The 23,906-nt window shown below is 46.6% G+C and overlaps 1 protein-coding gene across 7 annotated transcripts in view; it reads left to right on the top strand.

Annotated features, from left to right (window-relative positions):
• foxp2 (forkhead box P2) overlaps positions 1 to 23,906 on the top strand; it is a 545,939-nt gene that overhangs the window by 441,584 nt on the left and 80,449 nt on the right. For all 7 annotated transcript variants that reach the window (XM_072485280.1, XM_072485279.1, XM_072485281.1 and 4 more), the window contains 2 exons: positions 11,879 to 11,983; positions 23,517 to 23,604. In XM_072485280.1, coding sequence (XP_072341381.1) covers positions 11,879 to 11,983; positions 23,517 to 23,604 — 193 coding nt within the window. The remainder of the gene's footprint in view (positions 1 to 11,878; positions 11,984 to 23,516; positions 23,605 to 23,906) is intronic.

Raw genomic sequence — 23,906 nt, 5'->3', positions numbered from 1 at the left:
GATGATGCAGTGCTGGACCCAGTTCTGGGGAACAATGCCAGATAGGTGTTCGAGGCAGCAGTGGGGGAGCATTTTAGTGATAGCGACCACAATACAGTTTGTCACGGTAAAGGAAAAAGATGGTCTGCAAAAAGGGATTTTGGAAAGGAAGGAAAAGTGATGCATTTAACAGGTACCGAAGGAGCAAATCCACAAAGGCCCTTGTGGAGTATAGAAAGTGCAGGGGATAACTCAAAAAAAACAATTAGGAGGACAACGAGGAGCCATGAAAAAGCACTGGTGGTTAAGACTAGGGAAAATCCCACGATACTCTCCAAGTGTGTGAATGGGAAGAGGATAACCGGGGAAAGAGTAAGAAGGACCCATCAGGGTCCGAGGGGATAATCTGCTTGTCAGGCTGGATGATACTGGGCGGGTGTGAAACGAGTACTTCACATCTGTCTTCAGTTTGGAGAAGGAGGATGTGGGAAATTACAGGGGCTCTGATCCAAATGTTTTATTCCTCTCTGGCCACAGGGGAGGTACCAGAGGGCTGGAGCACAGCTAATATGGTTCTACATTCCAAGAGGGATGGTAGAAATAAACCAGGGAGTCTCACATCAGTGGTAGGGAAACTAAAATTCAGAAGGACATAATCAATCCCCACTCGGAGAGGCAAGGGGCGAGATTCTCTGACCCATCGCTCCCGTTTTCTGGTGCGGCGCGCATCCGGCAGTGGCATCCTCCATCCTGCCAGCCAGCTAATGGGGTTTCCCATTGTGGGCACCCCCACACCGTCGGGAAATTCGCGGGTGTGAGTGAGCTGCGGTGAAGTGGAGGATCCCGTCCACGGAGATTCCAGCCCAAGGTTTGGTCAGAGACAGTCAGCACAGCTTTGTCAGAGGGAGGCCATACCGAACAAATCTGATTGAGGAGGTGACCAGGTGCGTAGATGAGGGTAGTATAGTTGATGTAGTTTATCTGGATTTCGGCAACACCTTTGACAATGTCAAAGAAGGTAAAAGCACATGGGATACAGGGTAACGTGGCAAGTTGGATCCAAAATTGGTCTAGTGATAGGAGATAGAGGGTGGTGGTCGAAGGCTGTTTATGTGACTGGAGACAGGTGTCCAGTGGCGTTCCACAGGGATCAGTGCTAGGCTCCTTATTATTTGTGATTATATATAAACAATATAGAAGAAAATGTGGGAGGGATGATAAATACGTTTGCAGATGACACAAGGATTAGCTGGGTGGTAGACAGTCTCAGGTTATAGGAGGATATCGTCAGAAACCAATAAAGGGAGGACCGTGAGATGGAATGTTTTCATAGATCATGCTGGTTGGGGTCCGTGTTTGCGGGGGGGCGGTGGGGGGGAGATGGCTATGTTATTGTGGGTTTTTTTTGTCTTTGTTAGATTTTTCTGTTTAAAAGTGTTAAAATTTATAAATGCCTCAATAAAATATTTTCTAAAAATAAACAGGAGGATATCATCAAATGGGCAGATCAGTGGCAGATGGAATTTAACCCTGAAAAGTGTGAGGTGATGCACTTTGGAAGGAGTAACACAACAAAGGCATGATCAATGAACGGCAGGACACTAGAAAGCTCAGAGGAACAGAGAGATCTTGGGCTGTTTGTCCACCGATACCTGAAGGTGGCAGGACAGGCCAAAGGGGTTGTTAAGGAGGTACACGGGACACTTGCCTTTTTCAGTCGTGTCATAGATTATAAGCCATGATGTGGAGATGCCGGCGTTGGACTGGGATGGGCACAGTTAAAAGTCTGACAACACCAGGTTAAAGTCCAACAGGTTTGTTTGGAATCACTAGCTGTGCTGGTGTTGTAAGACTTCTGACTAGTTTATAAGAGCAGGGAGGTTATGTTGGAGGTTATGTTGGAGCTGTGCAGGAGTTTGATTAGGTCACAGGTGGAGTACTGTGTTCAGTTCTGGTCACCGCATTGTAGGAAGGATGCGATAACACTGGAGAGGGTGTAGATGAGATTCACCAGGTTGCTGCCTGGGATGGAATATTTTAGTTATGCAGAGAGGCTGGATAATCTCGGGTTGTTTTCTTTGATGCAGAGAAGGCTGAGAAGGGGACCTGATTGAGGTGTATAAGATAATGAGAGGCATGGACAGGGTGGATAGGATGCAGCTGTTCCCCTGAGTTGAAGGGTCAATAACAAGGGAGCATAATTTGAAGGGGAAAGTTTTGAGGGGATTTGAGGAAAATAATTTTCACCCAGAGCATGATGGGAATCTGGGGTGGAATTCTCCGTTATCGGCGCGATGTTAGCCTACTGGCGCGAATCAGTCCGGCATCGCGCCGCCCCAAAGGTGCGGAATCTTCCGCATCTTGAGCGGCCGAGCCCTAACGTTGAGGGGCGAGGCCCGCGCCGGACTGATTTCCGCCCCGCCAGCTGGCGGGAAAGGCCTTTGGTGCCCCGCCAGCTGGCGCAATACTGACTTTGCCGGGTGGCGCATGCGCGGGAGCGTCAGCGGCCGCTCACGGCATCCCCGCGCATGCGCAGGGGAGGGGGTCTCTTCCGTCTCTGCCATGGTGGAGACCGTGGCGAAGGCGGAAGGAAAAGAGTGCCCCCACGGCACAGGCCCGCCCGCGGATCAGTGGGCCCCGATCGCAGACAAGGCCACCGTGGGGGCACCCCCCGGGGCCAGATCGCCCCGCGCCCCCCCCCAGGACCCTGGAGCCCGCCGCGCCGCCTTGTCCCGCCGGTAAGAGAGGTGATTTAATCATCGCCGGCGGGACAGGCATTCCAGCAGCGGGACTTCGGCCCATTTGGGCCGGAGAATCGCCTGGGGGGGCCCACCAACCGGCGCGGCGCGATTCCCGCCCCCGCCGAATATCCGGTGCCGGAGAATTCGCCAACTGGCAGGGGCGGGATTCACGCTAGCCCCCGCCGATTCTCTGACCCGGCGGGGGGTCGGAGAATCCCGCCCCTGGAGTGCACTATCCGCGAGGCCAGTTTAGGCAAGTAACCTCACAATCCTTAAAAAGTTCTTGGGTGAGTCCTTGAAATGTCATAACATTCATGGCTATGGGCCAAATGCTGGGAAGTGGGATTAATGTAGATTTGAGTCTGTGCTTTTTTTGTCTGTGCAGGCTTGATGGGTCAAAGGCCTCTCCTGTACTGGATGATTCAATGATCTTTCAACTTATCTAATTTATCTACACATTAAAATCGTTTACAAAACTTAAGATACTTTATTAAATACACACAATGGGCTGGATTTTACCAGCCCCCTGGGGACAAGCTGGGAGGAAAGGAGCCCATAAAATGGCAAGAGAAGGCAGCCAGTGGACTATCCATCACCTTCCCATCAGCAAGCCACCTTGCCAATGCCAAGAAAGGTGGCAGACCACCCTCCTGCCCAAAACTCAATTGCGCCACTTAAATGGCCAAATGAGGGACACTTCCCTCTTCTACTGGCATTCAGCCAAAGGCAGGGAAGTCCTGCGGTGCGCAGGGAGAACAGTGGGGCGAGGCCTTGTTCAAGGCACTCGTTGGTTCCCTCCCACCATGTCCTCAGCAATTGTGCCACTTACCCTCACCAAGTTCACCTCCCTGTTGCCAGCCAGGGCTTGTCTGACTGGCTGGCCCCAGCATTCCAACACCCAGGTTGTGAAGGCACCAGTGATGCGTGCTCTTCCTCCTGTTAAATCCGAGCAGTGGCCACCACTCCCGATGGCTGCCGAGCTCCAGTTGTCTTCTCCTGTGACACAGCACCAGATTCTAATGACCGCCAAAGCGAAGGATTGCCCTCCAGTTTCCATGCCCACCTTCACCAGCACTAAATCAGTCCAACAAATCAAAGCTCCCTACTGTTTTCTGAAAAGGCCAGGAAAGAACCTAAGACAGTATTCGATAGAGGTGTCCTCTTTGTGTCCTGATTGAAATCTATCCCTGAATCAACACTTAAAACAAATGATCTGGTAATTTGTTTCATTGCAGTCTGTGGTAAACACCCTGAGCACAAAATAGCTGCTGCATTCCCCACATTACAACAATGACTACGTTACTTCATTGGTTGTGAAGCACTTTGGGTGATCGTAAAACTGTGAGAGGCGCTATACAAATGGAAGTCTCATTTTAAGCACCACTAAAAAATTGCTTACACCTACAATTTCCATTCCAGGAACTGGGGCGCGATTCTCCGACCCCCCACCGGGTCGGAGAATCGCCGGGGCTGGGCTGACGTGAATCTCGCCCCCGCCGTGTCCCGAATTCTCCGCCACCAGAGATTCGGCGGTGGCGGGAATCGCGCCGCGCCGGTCGGCGGGGGTGGGAATCGCGCCGTGCCAGTTGGCGGGCCCACCCCCGGCGATTCTCCGGCCCACGATGGGCCAAAGTCCCGCCGCTGTCAACCCTCTCCCGCCGGCGTGGCTTAAACCACCTTTTGAACGGCGGGACTAGGCGGGCTCTGGGGTCCTGGGGGGTCGCGGGGTGATCTGGCCCCGGGGGGTGCCCCCATGGTGACCTGGCCCGCGATCAGGGCCTGTGCCGTGATGGCACTCTTTTTCGTCCGCTTTCGCCATGGTCTTCACTATGGCGGAGGCGTAAGAGACCCCCTCCCCTGCGCATGCACGGGGATGACGTCAGCAGCCGCGGACGCTCCCGCGCATGCGTCGCCCGGCGAAGACCTTTCGGCGCCGGCTGGCATGGCGCCAAAGGCCTTTCCCGCCAGCCGGCGGAGCGGAAACCACCCCGGTGCAGGCCTAGCCCCTGAAGGTGAGGGCTTGGCCCCTAAAGGTGTGGAGACTTCCTGCCACTCCATTACGCCGGAACCCACCGGGTAGGGGAGAAACCCGCCCCTGGTTTGCCATTTCACTCTCTTGAAATGAAACAACATATTGGATTCAGAGAATCCCCGGAGGGGCGCGGGAATCGGTCCACGCCGCTCCGATGGCGGCTCGCCGATTTTCCAGCGGCAATTTTTGGGCGCCCGTGGGATCGCCGCCGCGCAGGTCGGGGGCCATTGAAAGTGCCCCACCCCCCCTGGCGATTCTCCGGGCCTCGACAGGCCGAATGCCCGGTCAGGCTGGTTCCATGGGCGTCTATGTTCCTCCGCGCTGAGCCCCTGTAGGGCTCCGCCATATTGCCCGGGGGCCGGGGCGGAGACGGGAACCCACCCGCATGCGCGAACTCGCGCCGGCTGTGGCGTGCCGGTTTTCGGGCACCGGAGCTGCGGAGACCACTCTAGCGCCATATTAGCCCCCTGGGAAGGGGTGGGTAGCTGCCAGGTGAAGCCCACTTTTCACGCCGGCTTCGGAACTTTGCCGCAGGATTCGAGAATCCCGGCCTATATTCCTCAAGTGAGGAGTTTATTAAAAAATGCATAAGCCACCCCTTACAGAGCTGTTTTCTTTTAGCTTGAATGTCCCAAAGAAATATCACCAGGACTAAGGAACAGCAATAGCATTCTGACTTTTGTCCCTTAATTCCATCGAAGGAGAAAGCATCTTCATTGATGTGGAAACCCAATCGTTCGGGCAACATTACCCATTTATGATAAAGTGACAAAACCTATTTAGTTGATCCGAGAGAATTAGTTGCATTAATATTTAGGATGAAACCTGACCTTCACAGTCAGTTTTCAACCAATCGGCGGGTGATTTTCCAGCATGTGTTCCACTACCATTGACAAGCCTGGGAATTGGTAGGTACCGAATAAAATGTAAAGAAGTATTTTTATCTGTTTGAAAAGGGTAAACAATAGAAAGTGATCCGCAAGATGCAAATGTCGTGGTATACATGACGTTAAATGATCAGAACTCATCACAGGATGGCACGGTAGCACAGTGGTTCGTGTCATGATATTCAGGTGAACATCATAGCACATACTTACATACATAATGATGGACAGATCAACGGACCAATCAACACACACAACACAACAGCCAATCACAGACAAGAGCATACACAGTACGAAACAGGGAACACAACACTTCCTGGGCACTCGAGCAGGAGACGGCTCAGGGCACAGACCTCATTGCCAGCCACTCAGAGGTTCACCATGTGCTGAATACCAGAGTTTAATATGTTAATAGTTGATTGAAATAAAACTGCGTTGTACCATTCGCAACCGTGTTGGTTCGTCTGTGTATCAGAGTACCCAACACTTCAGTTAGCACAGTTGCTTCACAGCTCCAGGATTCCAGGTTCGATTCCTAGCTTAGTCTGTGTGGAGTTTGCACGTTCTCCCCGTGTCTACGTGGGTTTCCTCCGGGTGCTCCGGTTTCCTCCCACAAGTCCCGAAAGACTGAGAGTGACCTCTCCTGTCTCTTCAACGAGCGTAAAATTCCACATCCTGTGACAGCCGAAGCCAATCTGGCACGACTGCTGTTAGGTGGATTGGCCAAGCTAAATTGCCCTTAGTGTCCAAAAAGGTTAGGTTGGGTTACTGGGTTGCGGGGATGGGATGGAGGTGTGGGCTTGGGTGGGATGCGCTTTGGAAGGGCTGGTGCAGACCCGATGGGCCGAATGGCCTCCTTCTGCACTGTAAATTCTATGATCACGTGGTTTCCTGTGCGCTGGATGAGAATCGGAAGTTACCTTCCCATCTGACATCAAATCACAACAAATTCCCTCTCAAAGAAAATCCCAGAAATTGCAGCCAGTGGGTCAGAGTTTCAGGAACCGTTATTTTTATACTACAAAAGGCTGCTGACAGTTACATTGAACAGGATTTTCCACAATGGAACATTGCATTGAACGAAAAAACTTAGAACTAATAAAACTACATATTTGGCAACTTACGCTTATGGTAATAAATCTTCTTACATGTCAGGATTAACATTACTATTGTAACTTTGACTCTATCAGAAATAACACAAAAATTAAATTTACGTATTTCCCTTTTCCTCATCTTGGGCATCATTCTCCGACCCCCCAGCGGGTCGGAGAATGGCCGTTGGCCGCCGTGAAACCCGCCCCCGCCGGTTGCCGAAGTCTCCGGTACCGGATATTCGGCAGGGGCGGGAATCGGGCCGCGCCGGTTGGCGGGCCACCCCCCACTGGATTCTCCGGCCTGGATGGATGGGCCGAAGTCCCGCCGATAAATTGCCTATCCCGCCGGTGTGGATCAAACCACCTTTTGAACGGCGGGACAAGGCGGCGTGGGCGGGCTCCGGGGTCCTGGGGGGGGGGGGGGCGCGGGGCGATCTGGCCCCGGGGGGTGCCCCCACGGTGGCCTGGCCTGCGATCGGGGCCCACCGATCCACGGGCGGGCCTGTGCCGTGGGGGCACTCTTTCCCTTCCGCCTCCGCCACGGTCTCCACCATGGCGGAGGCGGAAGAGACTCCCTCCACTGCGCATGCGCAGGAAACTGTCAGCGGCCGCTGACTCTCCCGCGCACGCACCGCCCCGACATGTCGTTTCCACTCCAGCTGGCGGGGCAACAAAGGCCGTTTCCGCCAGCTGGCGGGGCGGAAATCCTTCCGGCGCCAGCCTAGCCCCTCAATGTTGGGGCTCGGCCCCCAAAGATGCGGAGCATTCCGCACCTTTGGGGCGGCGCGATGCCCGTCTGATTGGTGCCGTTTTGGGCGCCAGTCGGCGGACATCGCGCCGTTTGGGGAGAATTTCGCCCCTTGTCTTTCTGTTTCTCCATTCTGTTTCCTATTTTTGTCACAACTTTATGTTTATCTCAATTGTACCTTGTGAATCATTTTCTATCCTTTACCCTTTGGAAAGAATCAGAAATATTCCTTTCCCTTTAAGTCCGTGCCTATTAATTCTTTAAGAAGTCTTTGAAATTCATTAATCTCGGTCACCTCCAGGCTGTAACTAAACTGAGCACCTTGGGCACACATTGATCTCCAGATTGTGGAGAACTGCTGCGCTGTGCCCACTCTTCACTTTGATTTGCAAGTCACTCAATCTTTTAAATTCTGGACACAAAAAACTCTCCTGTGCTTGAATGTTGCCAAGACAAAAGTCGGATATCAACCTACACCTGGTCAGCCAAATATTCCACCTCCTTCACATGGGAATACGTTGATCCCTTCCCGACCTTGGCAGCCACCGCCGTCAAAATGCCATTGTTGAGGAGGAGATCTAATCAACTGTACCAGCTCAACCTTCTACAAACAATGGCAGGGAATGTTTGGCAATAAGGACCTCTGCAAATCAACAAACGTCCTAGTGTACGATGCCCATACTGCAGCGAGAGCTGGACTGTGCATCAAACAAATGCAGATGTCCTTTTTGGGGGGCATGGTGGTGCAGTGGTTAGCACTGCTGCCTCACGGCGTCGAGGACCCGGGTTCAATCCCGGCCCCGGGTCACTGTCCGTGTGGAGTTTGCACATTCTCCCCGTGTCTGCGTGGGTCTCGCCCCCACAACCCAAAGATGTGCAGGGTAGGTGGATTGGCGACGCTAAATTGTCCCTTCATTTGGAAAAATGTCAAATAGCATTCAGGAAAAGCTCCCTCCTGCCAGATCCTGTTTTCTCAACTCTCAAATGGTCAACGTTCCAGGGGAAGACCGTGAGCACGATTTTAACTAAATGGGAACAAAGTCCCATAGTGACTGCGTTAGCCTCGTGTTTTCCGATGCTCACGGCACCGACAAACTCGACACTATAAAACGGCACTCGGGTTAGATAGGGGGCCTCAGCAGGGAACGCGCAGCCCGGGCCGCGCATAGCTCCATTTTCTGCACTGAGGTGCTCCACTCGCCGGAACACCTCAGTGTAAAATGGAGTCCGATCTCTGGAGCCCCTGAAGCGACCCCCGCCCCTCCCACAGCCCCAATAAACTATGGGAGGGTGCCTGAACTCACCGTACCCCGTCTCAACACCCGCACAGGGCATCTCTGTTAGCGTTAGATCTCGCGAGGTGTTGCAAACCAGGTAGAGCCTGGGAGCAGAATCTCCCGACTTCTAATGACCACGCTGCGCTGTGGCGCACTGGTTTTTGGACGCAGCGTAACCGTTCGATCGTGCCCAAAGAAAATGCTTCAAAGAAACACTGAAGTTCTCTTTGAATCACAACAGCATTGACATAAACAACTGGGAGGAGCTTGCCAACAGTTATCCAAAATGGTGACAACCTGTTGATCAAGTAGCATCATGCTTTGAGTAACAGCATAGATTATCATAGATTATCATAGAATTTACAATGTAGAAGGAGGCCATTCGGCCCATCGAGTCTGCACCGGCTCTTGGAAAGAGTACCCTACCAACACCTCCACCCTATCCCCATAACCCAGTAACCCCACCCAACACTAAGGGCAATTTTGGACACTAAGGGCAATTTATCATGGCCAATCCACCTAACCTGCACATGTTTGGACTGTGGGAGGAAACCGGAGCACCCGGAGGAAACCCACGCACACACGGGGAGGATGTGCAGACTCCGCACAGACAGTGACCAAAGCCGGAATCGAACCTGGGACCCTGGAGCTGTGAAGCAATTGTGCTATCCACAATGCTACCGTGCTGCCCAGCATCTGAATGATCAGATAGAGTGGTGACAGGGAAGGAAGAAAACGAAGCAAATCTTGTACTCCCGACCCCTCTACCTCTGTGAGGTATCCATGTGTCCAAAGATCTGTGGGTCAAGAATCAGCCTGTTCAGTTTCATGAAAACCCACGACAGAAGCCCACAATCCTGAGTAGACATCATCCTTGAGTCGAGGAACAAGGATGATGACTAACTCCCTGCCTCCACTGTGGTAATGGAGAAACCACACACTGATAAATCACCCAACAATGGGTTGAATACTGACTGTGAACTTCAAGGTTTTATCCAGTCAATTCCAAGAACCCTAACTATTAATACATCATGGTCGGGATTCTCCAATCCCGCGACAGAGTGTCCACAGCGTCGTAAACGGCATTGTGTTTTACGACGGCATGAACGGGCTGCTCCCAGGACTAATTCTGGTCCCTACAGGGGGCCAGCGCGGCGCTGGAGCTGATGATCCTGGCGCGAACAGTGCGCCGCGGGATCCGCACATGCGCAGTTGCGCCGGCACGAATGAGGACATGCGCAGTGGCGCCGGCGGCAATGCGCACATGTGCAGTGGCCTCCTTCAACACGCTGGCCCCGATGCAACATGGCGCAGGACTACGTGGGCCGGCACGTAGGAAAGGAGGCCCCCAGCCACAGAGGCCGGCCAGCCGATCGGTGGGCCCCGATCGTGGGCCAGGCCATATTGGAGGCTCCCCCCCCCCCCCCCCGGGTCGTACCCCCCTTCCCCTCCCAACAGGCCGCCACCCGACCCTTCCATGCCGAGGTCCCGCCGGCCCAGAGCAGGTTCGACTGGCGCAGGCGGGACTTGGCTCTTTTCTTACGGCCACTTGGCCCACCCGGGCCGGAGATTCGCGTAGTGGCCCGTGACCGGCGCCGCGCCAACCACGCCGGCACCAATGGCGCCGATTCTCCTGCGGAGAATCCCATGCCGCTGTCGGGGCCCGTTCACGGCGATTCTCTGGCCCGCCCCATATTCTCTCGGATCAAATATTGGCATGATACTGATAATCAAGAAATCTGTTTTGATGTGCCCACACCCCAACGTTGACCAGCGAACACAACTTGATTCTGGATGTAGAAAGAGTTAATTAAAAGCTTTCGCTCTTGCAGAAAGCCCAGATATCCAGACTAACCATCTCCTCCTCAGTTCTGCTATTTGTTCTTTCTGCTCTGCATTAATGTGGGTGCAATTGGCACCATGTAAATTCTTAATCACCTACTGTGGTGTGAGAAATCTAACTGCTTAAAAAGTGATGTGGGATTTCAACAAAAACTTCTCTCTTGGAACATTACCACCTTCTGGGAAATAGCTTACCTTGATCAGCGCCCGCTGCCTATTTATTTTGTGCGCAGTTCGGTAAACATCGGCTAAGACAGAATTAGCGCACCGCATATTATTTTGTAAAGAATCGTCTTCTCATTTTCTCACACGTTACCCAGGAGAAACTCTCACTTTTCTGATGGGGACCAGTTGTGCACATCTGAATTTGTGTGGCAATAGGGGGAAAAGCAAATGACATGGCACAGTTTTATCGGAGAAAGTAAGAACTATGCTGAGTAATTTCAGAGGATTTATTCGTGTGAAAAGTCTTTTTGTGTTAATAGGAATTTAAGGCAAAAAGCTAAAAATTTCTATTTGTAAATATTGGGATACGGTGACGGTTTTCATTAGCTAGTTGCCGTCAAGTGCCCTTGTCACACAACAAAATAATAAAATGTTCAATCAAATTCATCATCATGATGCCTGTTTTGTCCCAGCAGTTCAGGTTTACAGCAATAAAGAAATAGCTTAACAACTTCACATTTCTTCCAGTTAAACACTTGTGAAAATAATTGTTTTTCTAGATTTGCCAATTCATAAATCTCACCCAATGAGATAATATTGTACAATAACAAATTAAAACATAATTTATGTACTGTTTAATTCATTGTTCCCTGCAGTAAATATAAAGGATTCCGACTATAAATGCGTACAATTTAACATTTTATGGCTTTCTGAAACAAGCGAATGTGCAGGTTATCTTATTCCTAGAGTTGAATTTTATGTGGAGTGAAGGTTAAAATTATTGTGTTTCTGCTGTGATGACTGTATTCAGCATTTTGATGTGAAAAATCCTACATCAGTGTCACCTGGCTAAATAATCAGGCAGTGTTATGCAGTCATCCTATTTTCTTTCACTCTTTATTAACAGCCATCTTGGATCTCTTTCATTCCTAATTGGAACATCATACAGCCTTGGCAGTTGTACTATTCAATAGAATGATTAATTTTTCCTGACTGTTCTGAGCTCAATTGACCTGTTTTGACCCGTTTGTCACTGATCGTAACCTGACAGGCGCTAGCAGCCTCCAACGATTATGGCTTTTGAGATTAATCTGACGCTGTTTTATCCAACTATAGCACATCACATGAGGAAACTGGGGCCAGCCATCCTCTCTACGGTCACGGCGTGTGTAAATGGCCTGGATGTGAAAGTATTTGTGAAGACTTTGGACAGTTTTTGAAGTAAGTTTGACACATAAACAGTCAGTAGGATAACTGGCAAATTGCGAACCATTGTTTACCTGGAAAGAGTATTAAAAAGCATATAAACATAGCCGCGCAGACGGTCTCTGCCTTTAATTGAAATTAACCCTTTTAAGTTTGCGTTAATGTGTCTGCACCACGTGCAAAATAAATCTTAAAATTGCGCGTTTTCCCGTGATGTTCCCATACATGTATATTCAACACGATCTTGTAGGTTTTAGTAATTCCGTCTATCATTTGTGAAGAGATTTCTTTGAAATGTCATAAGCCGTTCATCCTTGAGCCGCAAACTAAACCTGCCAGCAAAGTTTAATGATTGAAATGTGTAAGTGGAAGTACAAATTTAAAAACTGCCCACTGTTCTGAAATTGGACAGTATAATTAAAATCAACGCAAAATTACGACAGTCTGGGTCACAGAGTCCTCCTGGATGGCTCAGTCTTGTTCCCTTCATCTCACGGAGGCTTTAGGCAGTTTGTATAGATGAGTAACTTCACAATTTGAGAATCCCTTGTTGTCATGGTGCAACCAACAGGGTGAATGAACTGTTCATGCTCCATCAACAATTTAGTTAATTAGCTCATTTGTAATTGTGTTGCTTTGTTGCCAGGATGTTAGCCGAAACATCAAAGAAGATGTGTTTACAGTATGATAGATTACAGGGTATTGCAAAACAGTTCAGCATCAAGAAAGACATGCCAGAAAAAGGAATTGATCCCAAAATATAATTCAAATATAGTGGTCAAGGAAAGACATGACGTTATGTCGCCCTATCCTGATCATTTACCTAGCTATTACTGTATTCTTTTGCAAATGTACCACTTAGAAAAAATTAGAGTTCTTTGATAGCGTCCCAATATTAGGCAGCAATTTGGAAGATTTGTTGAGCAAATTGTCCCCAAAATATGAGTGAGAAAGTCAAGTATTAAACCACATTGTGTTGCTTGATTGCTATGATCCATTTTGCATTAACCCTAAAAGCACTGGCCACAATGCTTTCTATGTATGTGCATTCCAGCTATTGCGATGCAACAAGATGAGGGTTAAAACATGATGCGAGTTTTTGAAAGTGAAAATGGTAAAAAGGTAAAGTGACAGTCAATAGATGGATAAACCGGTAATTAAATCCAAATTTAACACAATTGTAAGGTAGATATTTGCATTATTAAAGCCGCAATCAATTTTTGCAACCTGTACTTACGCATCAGAAATCAACTATCTAAAAGAGGGATGATCTGGGAATATTAAGAGTCATAAATAAGCCATTTGTGTTTTGTAGTTATGATTTCAAAAGATGCTTTTTGGTATTCTAGGTGCATTTTATTCTCTAATCACAAATCGGCGGTTTTGCATAAAATTCAGAAATACCGTTGTACTAAAAATGGGCACTTTGATCTTCTGATGGTGACCCACTTCTAGCAGGCATGTTATAATGTTAACATTGATGCACAATATGGGATATTGACAATTACATTTTTTCTTCTTTGCAGCAGATTTAGCTTTCTATTAAATGCTTCTTAGTTAAGAGACAAACTGTTTTCCAATCCATTAACTTTATGGTGAAAAACAGAATTAAAGGCTGCAGCTTCCCAAGCATGTTATATGTAACTGAGAATAGCATTTAAGTCATTAAGGTGGTTGGGCCTTAGAGTATTCCTAATCTAAGCGCATATCCTCATAAAAGGAAAGAAAAGGCACACTACTGGTTTGCAGTAGAGTTAATGCAAGTATACTGTACTACAATAAAAAATTAATAAAGCATGCTTGCCATTGGAATGAAAAACTATCCAGGCCAATGTTGTGGATTCAGATAGTTGACTGATGGAAATTTCTAAGGGAATTCTGTCTGGGTGCTGAAGTGGAACTTCTCTTAACTAAAACGCAGTTTACAGTTTTTCTCTTAAAAGCCAGCTTCACAGAAGTATTTGGAAAGGGGATTACAGTCGAAAACAGAACACTGCAGCCTTTCTTTTCTGATAATGGAAAGGATTTTGAGTGAAGTGAAGAATAACATCTGAGGAATTGAATGTGTTTTTACCTTTAAGTTTCTGTGACAGTGTATTCGCTGGCTAGTGTATTAAGCGAACGTACGATACAAACTGAATCATTCATAAAGCTAGGGAATTTAATTTTAGTTTAGTTTAATGATCTCATTAAAGTCACTCAACTCATTAATATTATGGTTTTTTTGTGTAAACATTTAACAGATTCAAAAGTGCCATTACCAAAAATACTCTGCGTTTATTCAATATTTTGGGATATATTTTAAGCTAATGGGAGTTTTGGGGCAGAGCAGTTTATTGCCTCATAGTGTGACAAGATCATTTTTATGGTTACTGAAGTACATTATTTCTACGAGACAGACAGGAGGAACTTATGATAAAGTCATAGCTGAGACTCAGCAAAGTATTTATCAGAGTTAAGTACTAAACACTTGTTCAGGTTGGACATGGCCAAAAGCTTGCTTGTACTCATTTTCGATTGCCCGTATAAAAAGGTGATGACAGAAGCTTAGCATTTTGCAGATCACCTAGTAAAAGGCTAGTAGGTTCATGATAACATTTAGCAGTGCTTCTTCATTGCTGGCACATAAATGTCAGGTGAGGCATACTGTGAAATGACGGGGCTTGCAAAGTTTGGTGCATTTTGTCGACAAACTTAATCACCGATGGTTGCTGAGTTTTGTATTGCGTAATAGTTACTATTTTTAAAAATGGGATCAGAGAGCCGTGCTATAAAGCATGTCAGTTAAAAGAAGTGTTTTAGCCTGTTATGTAACTGACTGCCAAAAAGTGATGTTACAGTACAAAGAATGATGGTGTTTTAATCTTATGAAGATAACATTGTTAGTGTCAGGAGAATCCTTTCATGCCAAAGGAGATGTTACAGTGAGAACACCGCTATTCAATGATAAACATAAAGAAAGAAAAATCTTTCCTTTGAAGACATTGCGGCTCACAATGACATCTTCATCAACCATAACTGACCAGAATCTATACTTAGATTATAAGCCTAGCTGGTCATACATAAATGAAACGCGAAGTAGAGGGACTATTGTATATGGTATGTACTATTTGTGGTTGGTTCAGGCACTCTGTGCAATATTGTATTCTGTTGACACCAGTGAAATTCAGCTAGTTGGACATCACTATTAAATATTATTATACACAGCCCAAAAGAGGAAAACTCTGTGCTATATTCAGAGTTGTGCTGAGAGGATTTATGAGCTAATCCAGTTTGGTGGAAAGTCAAACAACATTTATCATAGTAAGAAGTCTTACAACACCAGGTTAAAGTCCAACAGGTTTGTTTCAAACACTAGCTTTCGGAGCACAGCTCCTTCCTCCTTCCTTCCTTCGCCTTAGGAAGGAGCAGTGCTCCGAAAGCTTGTGTTTGAAACAAACCTGTTGGACTTTAACCTGGTGTTGTAAGACTTCTTACTGTGCTCACCCCAGTCCAACACTGGCATCTACACATCCTAACATTTATCATAGCAGCTCTGTAAAATGTGATATGGGAAATAACTGCATGTACTTTGGGTCCCAAACATTGCAACCGGCAAAAACAGTGCGCCCAAGACTCTTCTTTGCAGAAATTTCACAGCTGAAAATATTTACTTTGTCAGAGTGTGCACAATGGATCTATTAATGAAATTGTCTTGTTTGCCAGCTTTTGTGCACTTGTCAAGTTCTAATCTAATGTGTTGCTCTGGCAGGTTTCCAACCGCTTTGAATTATAATACATGCTGCTGAAAAAGAAAGTGCAGATTATTCTGCTGATTTTTGTGAGGTTCTGGTCTACCAGTGGCCTGTTTCAAGTCAGCTGAAAATTGAAATAATTGGAACTAGAGAAACTGAGTACATCCCCCATGGTCTTACTTCGGCCGTGTTTACATCACAATTCATGGGTCAGATGTATTTGTCCAATATTTCTGGTGAAGGTGCCAGATGAACATAATGGAATTCAACAAAGTTCAAACAATTAATGTAAATAAACATAATTCTCATGTAATGAGCAAAAATAGAACTGGGAGTGCAAGAAAAGTATATTTTAGAAAACATGATCAACTGGGGTGAAACCTTCACCGAAAAACAATTTCTGATGGGTTGTAACGTTTGCAATGTAGCTGGCATGACATTTATGCATTGCATTGTGATAATATAGTTCCGATATTAATCGATCACAACTTAAACTGTAGATTCTGTTGATCAAGAACGATTGTAAGTTTAAAAGGCAATGATGAAAAAAAGTCAAATGACAAAAATTGTTTTAATTAATCATGTGAATAAACTTCAGATACTAATCATATTCAAGTTTCACACTTAAGCATCGGGTCTGGCTAAATCACGCAGCCAGCAAACAGCTTTCACACCCCTTTACTGAATGGTAGACAATCACATCATTTATTCCATTTTGAAAACAAAAATCAATATACCTACAAAGTGACCCATAAATTAGAGCTGGCTCATGGAATGTTTGTACAGTGCCGGTTTTTCGAAGGCACCCTCTGCATTTTTCCTTCACCTCTGTATTTGAACTGGAGTCACTGTAAGAGGCTCATTAGGGGACATTAGGGACTGGAGCGAAGCAGAATTCCAGGGCCTGCTTTCCTCTTATTAATGCATAGCAAAGTAGGATGCACTTAAATATTTCATAGGCATTCAGTAATTTGTGTGTAATCGCCTTGTTAGCAGACCAGCAGAAGTAGAACGGGTCTGTGAAATGGTGTTAGAGATTGCATGGGTAATTCATAGACCTTTGACATTAGAAATAGCTGTTATTGGAGACTGGAATGAAGCTGTGAAATAGAACTGGCAATAAGTAGAAAACTTAATAAAGGTTTTGTAACAAGCATCTATGGGGATAACAACCCACTTGATCGTTTTGAAGCAGCTATAATTTATGACATATGCAATATATCAAATGCATACGATAGCATTATGGAGTATTGAAATGAAAAGGGTATTTGCAACATTAGGTCCAACTTCCTGCTAGGGATGTGATTAAATGATTAATGAAATGTCCCTTTGCATATGCATTTCGAAACAGCAATTAAACACGGACTGAGAAAAATCCACCAATCCTATCATTTTTCAGCTTATCTCATTCTTGTTATATAAATCACAGAGAATTTGTGAGGAGCAATATGTCTTACCTGAAGTGGTTACTAAAGCATGAAAGAGAGTCATCATTTCTGTATAAAATAATCATAAATAAATAGATTAATAATTTAAATCTATGAAAGATCTCTTGATTTATTACTGTGGCAGTTTATTTATACCTTTTCTCTGGTTGTGTCCAATTTCTCTGGCATGATTGGCATAATTAAATATGAGATTGAATAGACACCATTATTTTGCTTATTGCTGACAAACAATAGCATGAAAGAAAGCAGCAGATGTAGCTAGAAAAAACTGCATGGAATATTGCAAGTGTTCATTGATCTGCCGGGTTTATTCTTTAAATAATAAGAGGGATGCAAGCTAGCCTATAATTACTGAAAGGAAAGTGGCAGTTTTGGCATTTCCAAACTCTGTGTCCATTTAACGATGCTTTTTTTGAATTTGTCATCAATAATAATTCCAACAGAGAGGCATTGCCTCACATAACTTTGGAAAGAGCGTTCCTTTTTCATTTTTATTCTGTGCGCTGAAGGCTTGCGTTAGGATATAAATGTTTTTGATTTCTCGTTTAAATTTGAGCCAAGGCAATTACCGAGTGTGGCATAGCATTGCCATTATTTCCAGCTTGATTCTATGGAGTGATAATAAACATGAGCAAATGCCATCCAGGTTGATAGCAGTGCTGTTAACAATTTTCACGGAGTCACTATTTACACAACTGCAATGGCATTGTACTATAACTAACTAAGTTTTCAACAGTTGCTGTAGTGTAGCTGAAAGACATTTTTGTTTTATTATGTATTAATTATTTATTAATGCTCTCATAGCCAGCAAATGTCAAGGACAGCATATTTACCAAATATGTTGTTAATTTAACATAATTAAATTGCTTGAATCAAAAGAAGCATATCCATCTTCCTTATTTGCTGGAGATAGATTTGCGTGACCATTATTAATATGAGAAACTTGAAAGTGGGTGTTGGCCTTCAGGAGTATAAATGTGCGATCCTACCTTTTCCAAATATCTACACTTTCAGAAGTGGGTATTTTGATCAGAAGCGGGAACCCTGACCAATATTCTGCTCCCTAACCAAGAGTTGCTGAGGCCAATTATATCCTTGGGCTGAAATCAGTTCATACAACATGGACCAAGGATTGATTCCTGGTCAGTATGGCTCAGCTATTTGCTGGTTATATGTACTGAATCAGGTGGTTGGGGGGGGGGGGACATCGTAATTATAAATATATAGATCCTGAAATGTACCACAAGCTGTGAAATCATGACGTGAAGGCATGAGTGTACACATTATGGTACCTGGGGATAATAGTCGTAAACTCTGTTGAGTGGAATAGAATGATTATAATAGCAGTGGGCGTGATCTAATGAAAAAACAACAGAGGGCGCGATCTAACTAAAAACAATAAGGTCCGTTCTGGGTGGGATTAGCAGGGGTCATTTCCGGCGCTTTTGCAGTGGGAACGACCCCACTATTGAACGGCAGTCGGGGTTTTTGGGGCCTCAGCGGGGCACGTCGCATTTCCTGCACTGGGAGGTCTGCTAAAGGGCGTCCTGATTTCTCGTCCCCACGAAGCGACCCCCGGACCCTCCCAACGCCTCCCAACTCACCTGTTGGAGGGATCCCAAGTACCCTACCTCATACGGGCAGGGCATCCCCAAGTCCGATCACCGGCATGGGCAAAATGCCAGCCAGGCTCCTGGGCACTGCCAGCATGGCACCCAGGCAATGGGCTTGCTAACTTGGCAATGCCAACCTTGGCACCCTGTCAGTGCCAGGGTGGCACCCAGATGGCACAGCCAGGGTTCCCAGGTGGCATCAGCAGTGCCAAGGTGCCACCCTTCCCAGAGGCCAACCGCCTGGGGAGCCCCCGATCACCTGGGAGACCCCCGTCCCTCTCCCCAAGTGCCATTCCGCCTTGTCCCCATCTGTGGGGATTAGTGCTAAACGCCATCTGGCTGAGGTCTCCTCAGTGAGGCCGGTAGATCCCGGGTGTCGGTTAGACGTGGCGTCGACATAGTTAAGTGCGCTGTGATTGGCCAACAGATCAGGAGATCTCGTTAGATCTCACTGGGTGTAATGACCGTTGGGAATCCCGGAAGAAGCCTCTCGCGGGATCCACCAGCTGTGTCCCGTTTCGATTCTGGCGGGGCGGGGCCGGTAGATGGCACCTAATATCTTTAAATGATTCTAATTTAAAATTTTCCCATTCAAACGGATCTGCTTACTGAGGTTTTGTACAGTTTTCTTTATCTTCTCAGTTGCTTGTTCTGTTTGATAAAGCTCCCTTGGGACATTTTATTCTATTACCCGCTACATAAATGCAAGCGGTTTTTGTTTCATTCCATGCTTTTTGCATAGTTATTTCACAACATTTATCCTTACTTATTCCTGGTGTTTCCTGTCCAAGAAGATCTCGGGCTGGATTTTCTTTTTTTTTAATTCATAAAATCTATCATAAACATTACAGAACATTTCGAATTGTCTTGACTGTACATTTCCATCAGAGTTACACATTCCCTTGACTTTCTTCCATTCAATTTTGATAACCTTACACACATATCGCTCTTTACGTTACAATTCCTTCTTAAACATTTACATGTTGGGATTCTCTGTTGCGCCGACAGCACACCCAGGTCCGGGGATTCCCCCCCAGCATGATGCTGCCCACAATGGGAAACCCCGTTGGCTGGCGGGGCGGGCAACCCAGCCCCTATTGTTTCTTCAGCTATTTGAAGATGCCATGGGTTGAAATTTGAAGTGGCAGGGCCCAGGGGCAGCTAAGAACTGGCCGGCAGGGCTGGCAGCTTTAATGCAGTCCCCGTTAACAGTGATCAGTGCTGAGGCTGCAGCTTCACGGAAAGGGGGGCTGCCCCCCCCCCCCCCCCCCCCCCCCCCCACCAAGGTCCAACCTGACCTCAGCCCTCCCCACCGACCACCCACCCCCCCACTCCTGCAAGCACAGCCTAACGCCCTGCCCTGACTGGAGTCTACCCTCCCCCCGACCCGACCTGACTGGACTCCACCCCCAACTGGATACCCCCCCCCCCGCCATGTCTAACCTCCCCACTCACCCACCAAATCCCATCAACTTACCTCAGACACTTACCTTCTCCCTGGCCTCTCAATCGGACCATTAAACCTATCTGGTTTACAGCAGCGAGTGCTGTGAAGACGGGCATGTCCTCCTTCAATCGGGCTCTCCTGGACTGTAATCCTGGGCTTCGGAGACTGGTACGCTGCCTGGATCTCACCCGGCCTGAGTCAGCAGATCGGGCGAGACATGATCCGGAGAGATTTTGCTTCAGCATTTGGGCACCGCATGCCAATCCAACATTGATCGCCTCTCTGAGGAAGCTACGGCCTCTTGTCCCTCTTCCTCGCCACCAGGTGGTGACCATTTTTTTTGCAATTTACTCTTGCCAGCCAAATCATTCAAACTGCTAAGTCAATAAACCAGCTTTTAGCTATAACAAACTTTGATTTAAAGCATGAAAAATATTTAACTAAACTTTGAAATAACAGATTTTTTCATTTACCTTTGTGTTTCTATCTATATTTTCCTTCCAGGCACAACTGATTATTTTCATCCCAAGCTTTTTCCAACACACTTTTACAGGCAAGTGAGCAGCACGGTGGTGCAGTGGTTAGCACTGCTGCCTCACGGCGCCGAGGTCCCAGGTTCGATCCCGGCTCTGGGTCACTGTCCGTGTGGAGTTTGCACATTCTCCCCGTGTTGCGTGGGTTTCGCCCCCACAACCCAAAGATGTGCCGGGTAGGTGGATTGGCCGCACTAAATTGCCCCTTAATTGGAAAAAATGAATTGGGTATTCTAAATTTATATATTTTTTAAAAGTACTGTGCCAAGTGTTGGATTATTTTTCAATTCTGAAATTGGCGTGGAGATAAATGTATATCAATCTTCTTTGAAAATTGCGTATGAAGCTGAAAACGGTGTTTTAGCTCTGATTTTAAAAATCAAACGCAGATTTGAAGTATAAATTCATAGTTCAAAGTTCCATCTTTTTCTTATTGCCTCATACGATTATCACTAATCATACGACATAATTATGCGTCAGCTTTGTTAGTTTTAAGATGCCACAGGTTAGGAGAGGATGAAGACCTTTGCTCACGTGGAGGATGAACAACAGGAAGGACTAATTGAGCCAAATGACTTGCTTCCATGGTGCAATTTTTGTGAGATTCTCTGGGATTTCATGTTCCAGTATTTTAAAGGAAACTTGCGATCCAGGTGATCATTACACGGGACTGGATTCTCCGTTGAGAGCCTGCCCTGCTACCGCCGCTAGCGAAGACGGCGAATTTGGGCGCGCCGTTCACTGGCGGCGGAACTTTCTACTCCTGCCGCTTGTCAATGGAATTTTCCATTGAAGCCACCCCACACCACCAGGAAACCGATGGGCGGGGCTGCGTTACCACCGGGTCTAGAGAATTCAGCCAGCAGCGGACGACCGGAGAATTCTGGCCATGGTGTTTTAACTGTAAAGTGTTGCCACTTGTGTCCTAATTAAATGCTCTGTACATAACAGAGTACAAATCCATTGTCTACAGGAAAGTTAGAAAGAATTACTGATATGCAGAGGTGGAATTATATTCATCAGTATTATTGCAACTTAAAATTACTGCTGTCTTGCCAATACCAATCGCTAGGATTAGAGATTGTAACTCATTCAAAACTCATCCAGGCACGCAGACTTAGATCAGGTCCAGTAGACCAATGATAAAGAATGTCAATGGAAAAGTAATGACTCGAAAATTAAAATAAGTTAACTATTTCCTTAAAAGTTGTGTGATCAAATGTGGAAAAAATATTCACTCGAAAACGTAGTTCGCCTTTCGTAAAATAGACTGAGAAACATTAATACTTGTACTTCATGAAAAGGGAAAGCTGATATAGAACAGCAATTTTATCAGTGGCCGGGCAGGCAGTGGGTGGGTCGCCCACCTGCCCACCCGCCCACCCATGGCCCAATTGAGGTCCTTAAGTGGGCAAATAATGCCCAATTAAAAGCCTTATCCTCCCATCCCACTCTGATCTAATAGGCCGAGCAAGGCTGGTGCTCAATATACAGTCAGGCAGGTTTCGCCCTGTGGGCTGCTGGCCAGTTAAAGGGGTGGAGGCGGCCTCTGGTCTCTTGCAAGGCCACTGGTACCAACTGGAGATCCCTCCCCACAGTTTTGTCTCCTCAACATTGACTGTGCCCCCCACCCTCTCCAACATGCGTCCCACCCCAACCATTACCATCCCACCCCCTTTTTCCCACTGGGGGCCTGTCAATCTGGCCCCAGCAAAAATCCCACACGCCCCTGAACATCCGGATCCAAGTCAGAACGCCAACTCTTTGACTCGCCTCCAACTGCTCTGCTGGTGCTGTGGGTGTGCAGAGATGCTGGCCTCCAATTGACCAGCAGTTCTACAGGGCACAACTTCCTCCTGGAGATGAACTAATTTAGGGTCCAATATCCAAAATATTAAAACGGGGAGAACCAGCCAAGCGTGTGCAGGCTTGCACCCAACATTTATGCTGGGGTATGGGGTGCCCGCCTTCAGTATATAATCAAATCCAAAGTTTAGCAGAGTTTGTCTCCTTTAGTCTTTTCTGAAAGATCTGATTAAATTCATGGCTGTGTTTAAGTATCCTTGATGTCCACTGCTTAAATGTTTACATTGGATTTATTTTCTAAGGCACTGGGTCTGATTTGGTGCTGTCATAATCGTGGGGAGCATATTGGGTGAAATTGCGAAGTATGTGGTTGCTATTTTGTGCACATTAAAAATTATTGGGTGGAGGGTCATGTCTGTGCCCCTGTGATTTCCAACAGTAAGTACCACCCCTCCTCGTGAGCACGGAATCAGCCCTATTGTGTTTGCATTTCTTAAAACAGCTGAAATGTGTAATAGTCTTAGTTTAAAATTACAGCTGGGCAAACTTTGTAAAATTCTTTAAAAGCACAAATTTCCTGTGCTGTTGGGTAAGAGTGGAGGAGTGAGACTCTCTGGAGAGCTCCATCTGATGACCTCCTTTTGTACTGTTCCGATTCGATGATTTATTTTTTCTGCCAATCAATAATTTTGACGAATAAAAACTTTGTCTGTTTATTGCTGTCTTTACTGGCTGTTGCTGATCTCATCTTGTTCATGTGAAGGTCTCGACAATGCACTTTTATGTATCTAATATAGCAAAAAATGTTGATTGTATGTTAAAGCTGATAGAATGAAAGCTGAACCGCTGACAATCTCTTGTAATGTCATCCTCTGACTGTGGCAATGCTTACTCTGATGTCTAATGCAGTTTCAAAAATAGCAATTGTGGTATACTAAAATGCCTGACATATATTTGCTACTTCCAGGCACCTTAATAATGAACATGCGTTAGACGACAGGAGTACTGCACAGTGTCGGGTCCAGATGCAGGTTGTGCAGCAGTTGGAGATACAGGTAAATTGGATTTAGTATTCTCTGCACAGTAAGCATATCAAAATAAACATGTTGGGGTTAAATGGGGCAGCCCACAAATTTGGGCACAGGAGTCACAATGTGTGATTAACCCGATCCCGTGCAATGTAATGCGGCCAACAATCCAATTCATGTTGCCTGCTCATTGATTGATTACTCCACGCAACCAATGGTAACCATGCGGTTTATTGGCATAAGCAGAGGGCCCAAACTGGTACTCCGCAGTAAAACTACTCTGCGCGACTTAAAGCTAGAATGCAGCGGTGCAACCTGGCCAGGCAGAG

Source organism: Scyliorhinus torazame, chromosome 19 (assembly GCF_047496885.1).
Source record: "Scyliorhinus torazame isolate Kashiwa2021f chromosome 19, sScyTor2.1, whole genome shotgun sequence".
Taxonomy (NCBI): Eukaryota; Metazoa; Chordata; class Chondrichthyes; order Carcharhiniformes; family Scyliorhinidae; genus Scyliorhinus; species Scyliorhinus torazame.
Note: the sequence above shows the minus strand (reverse complement) of the source record. Positions and strands in the feature narration are given on the sequence as shown.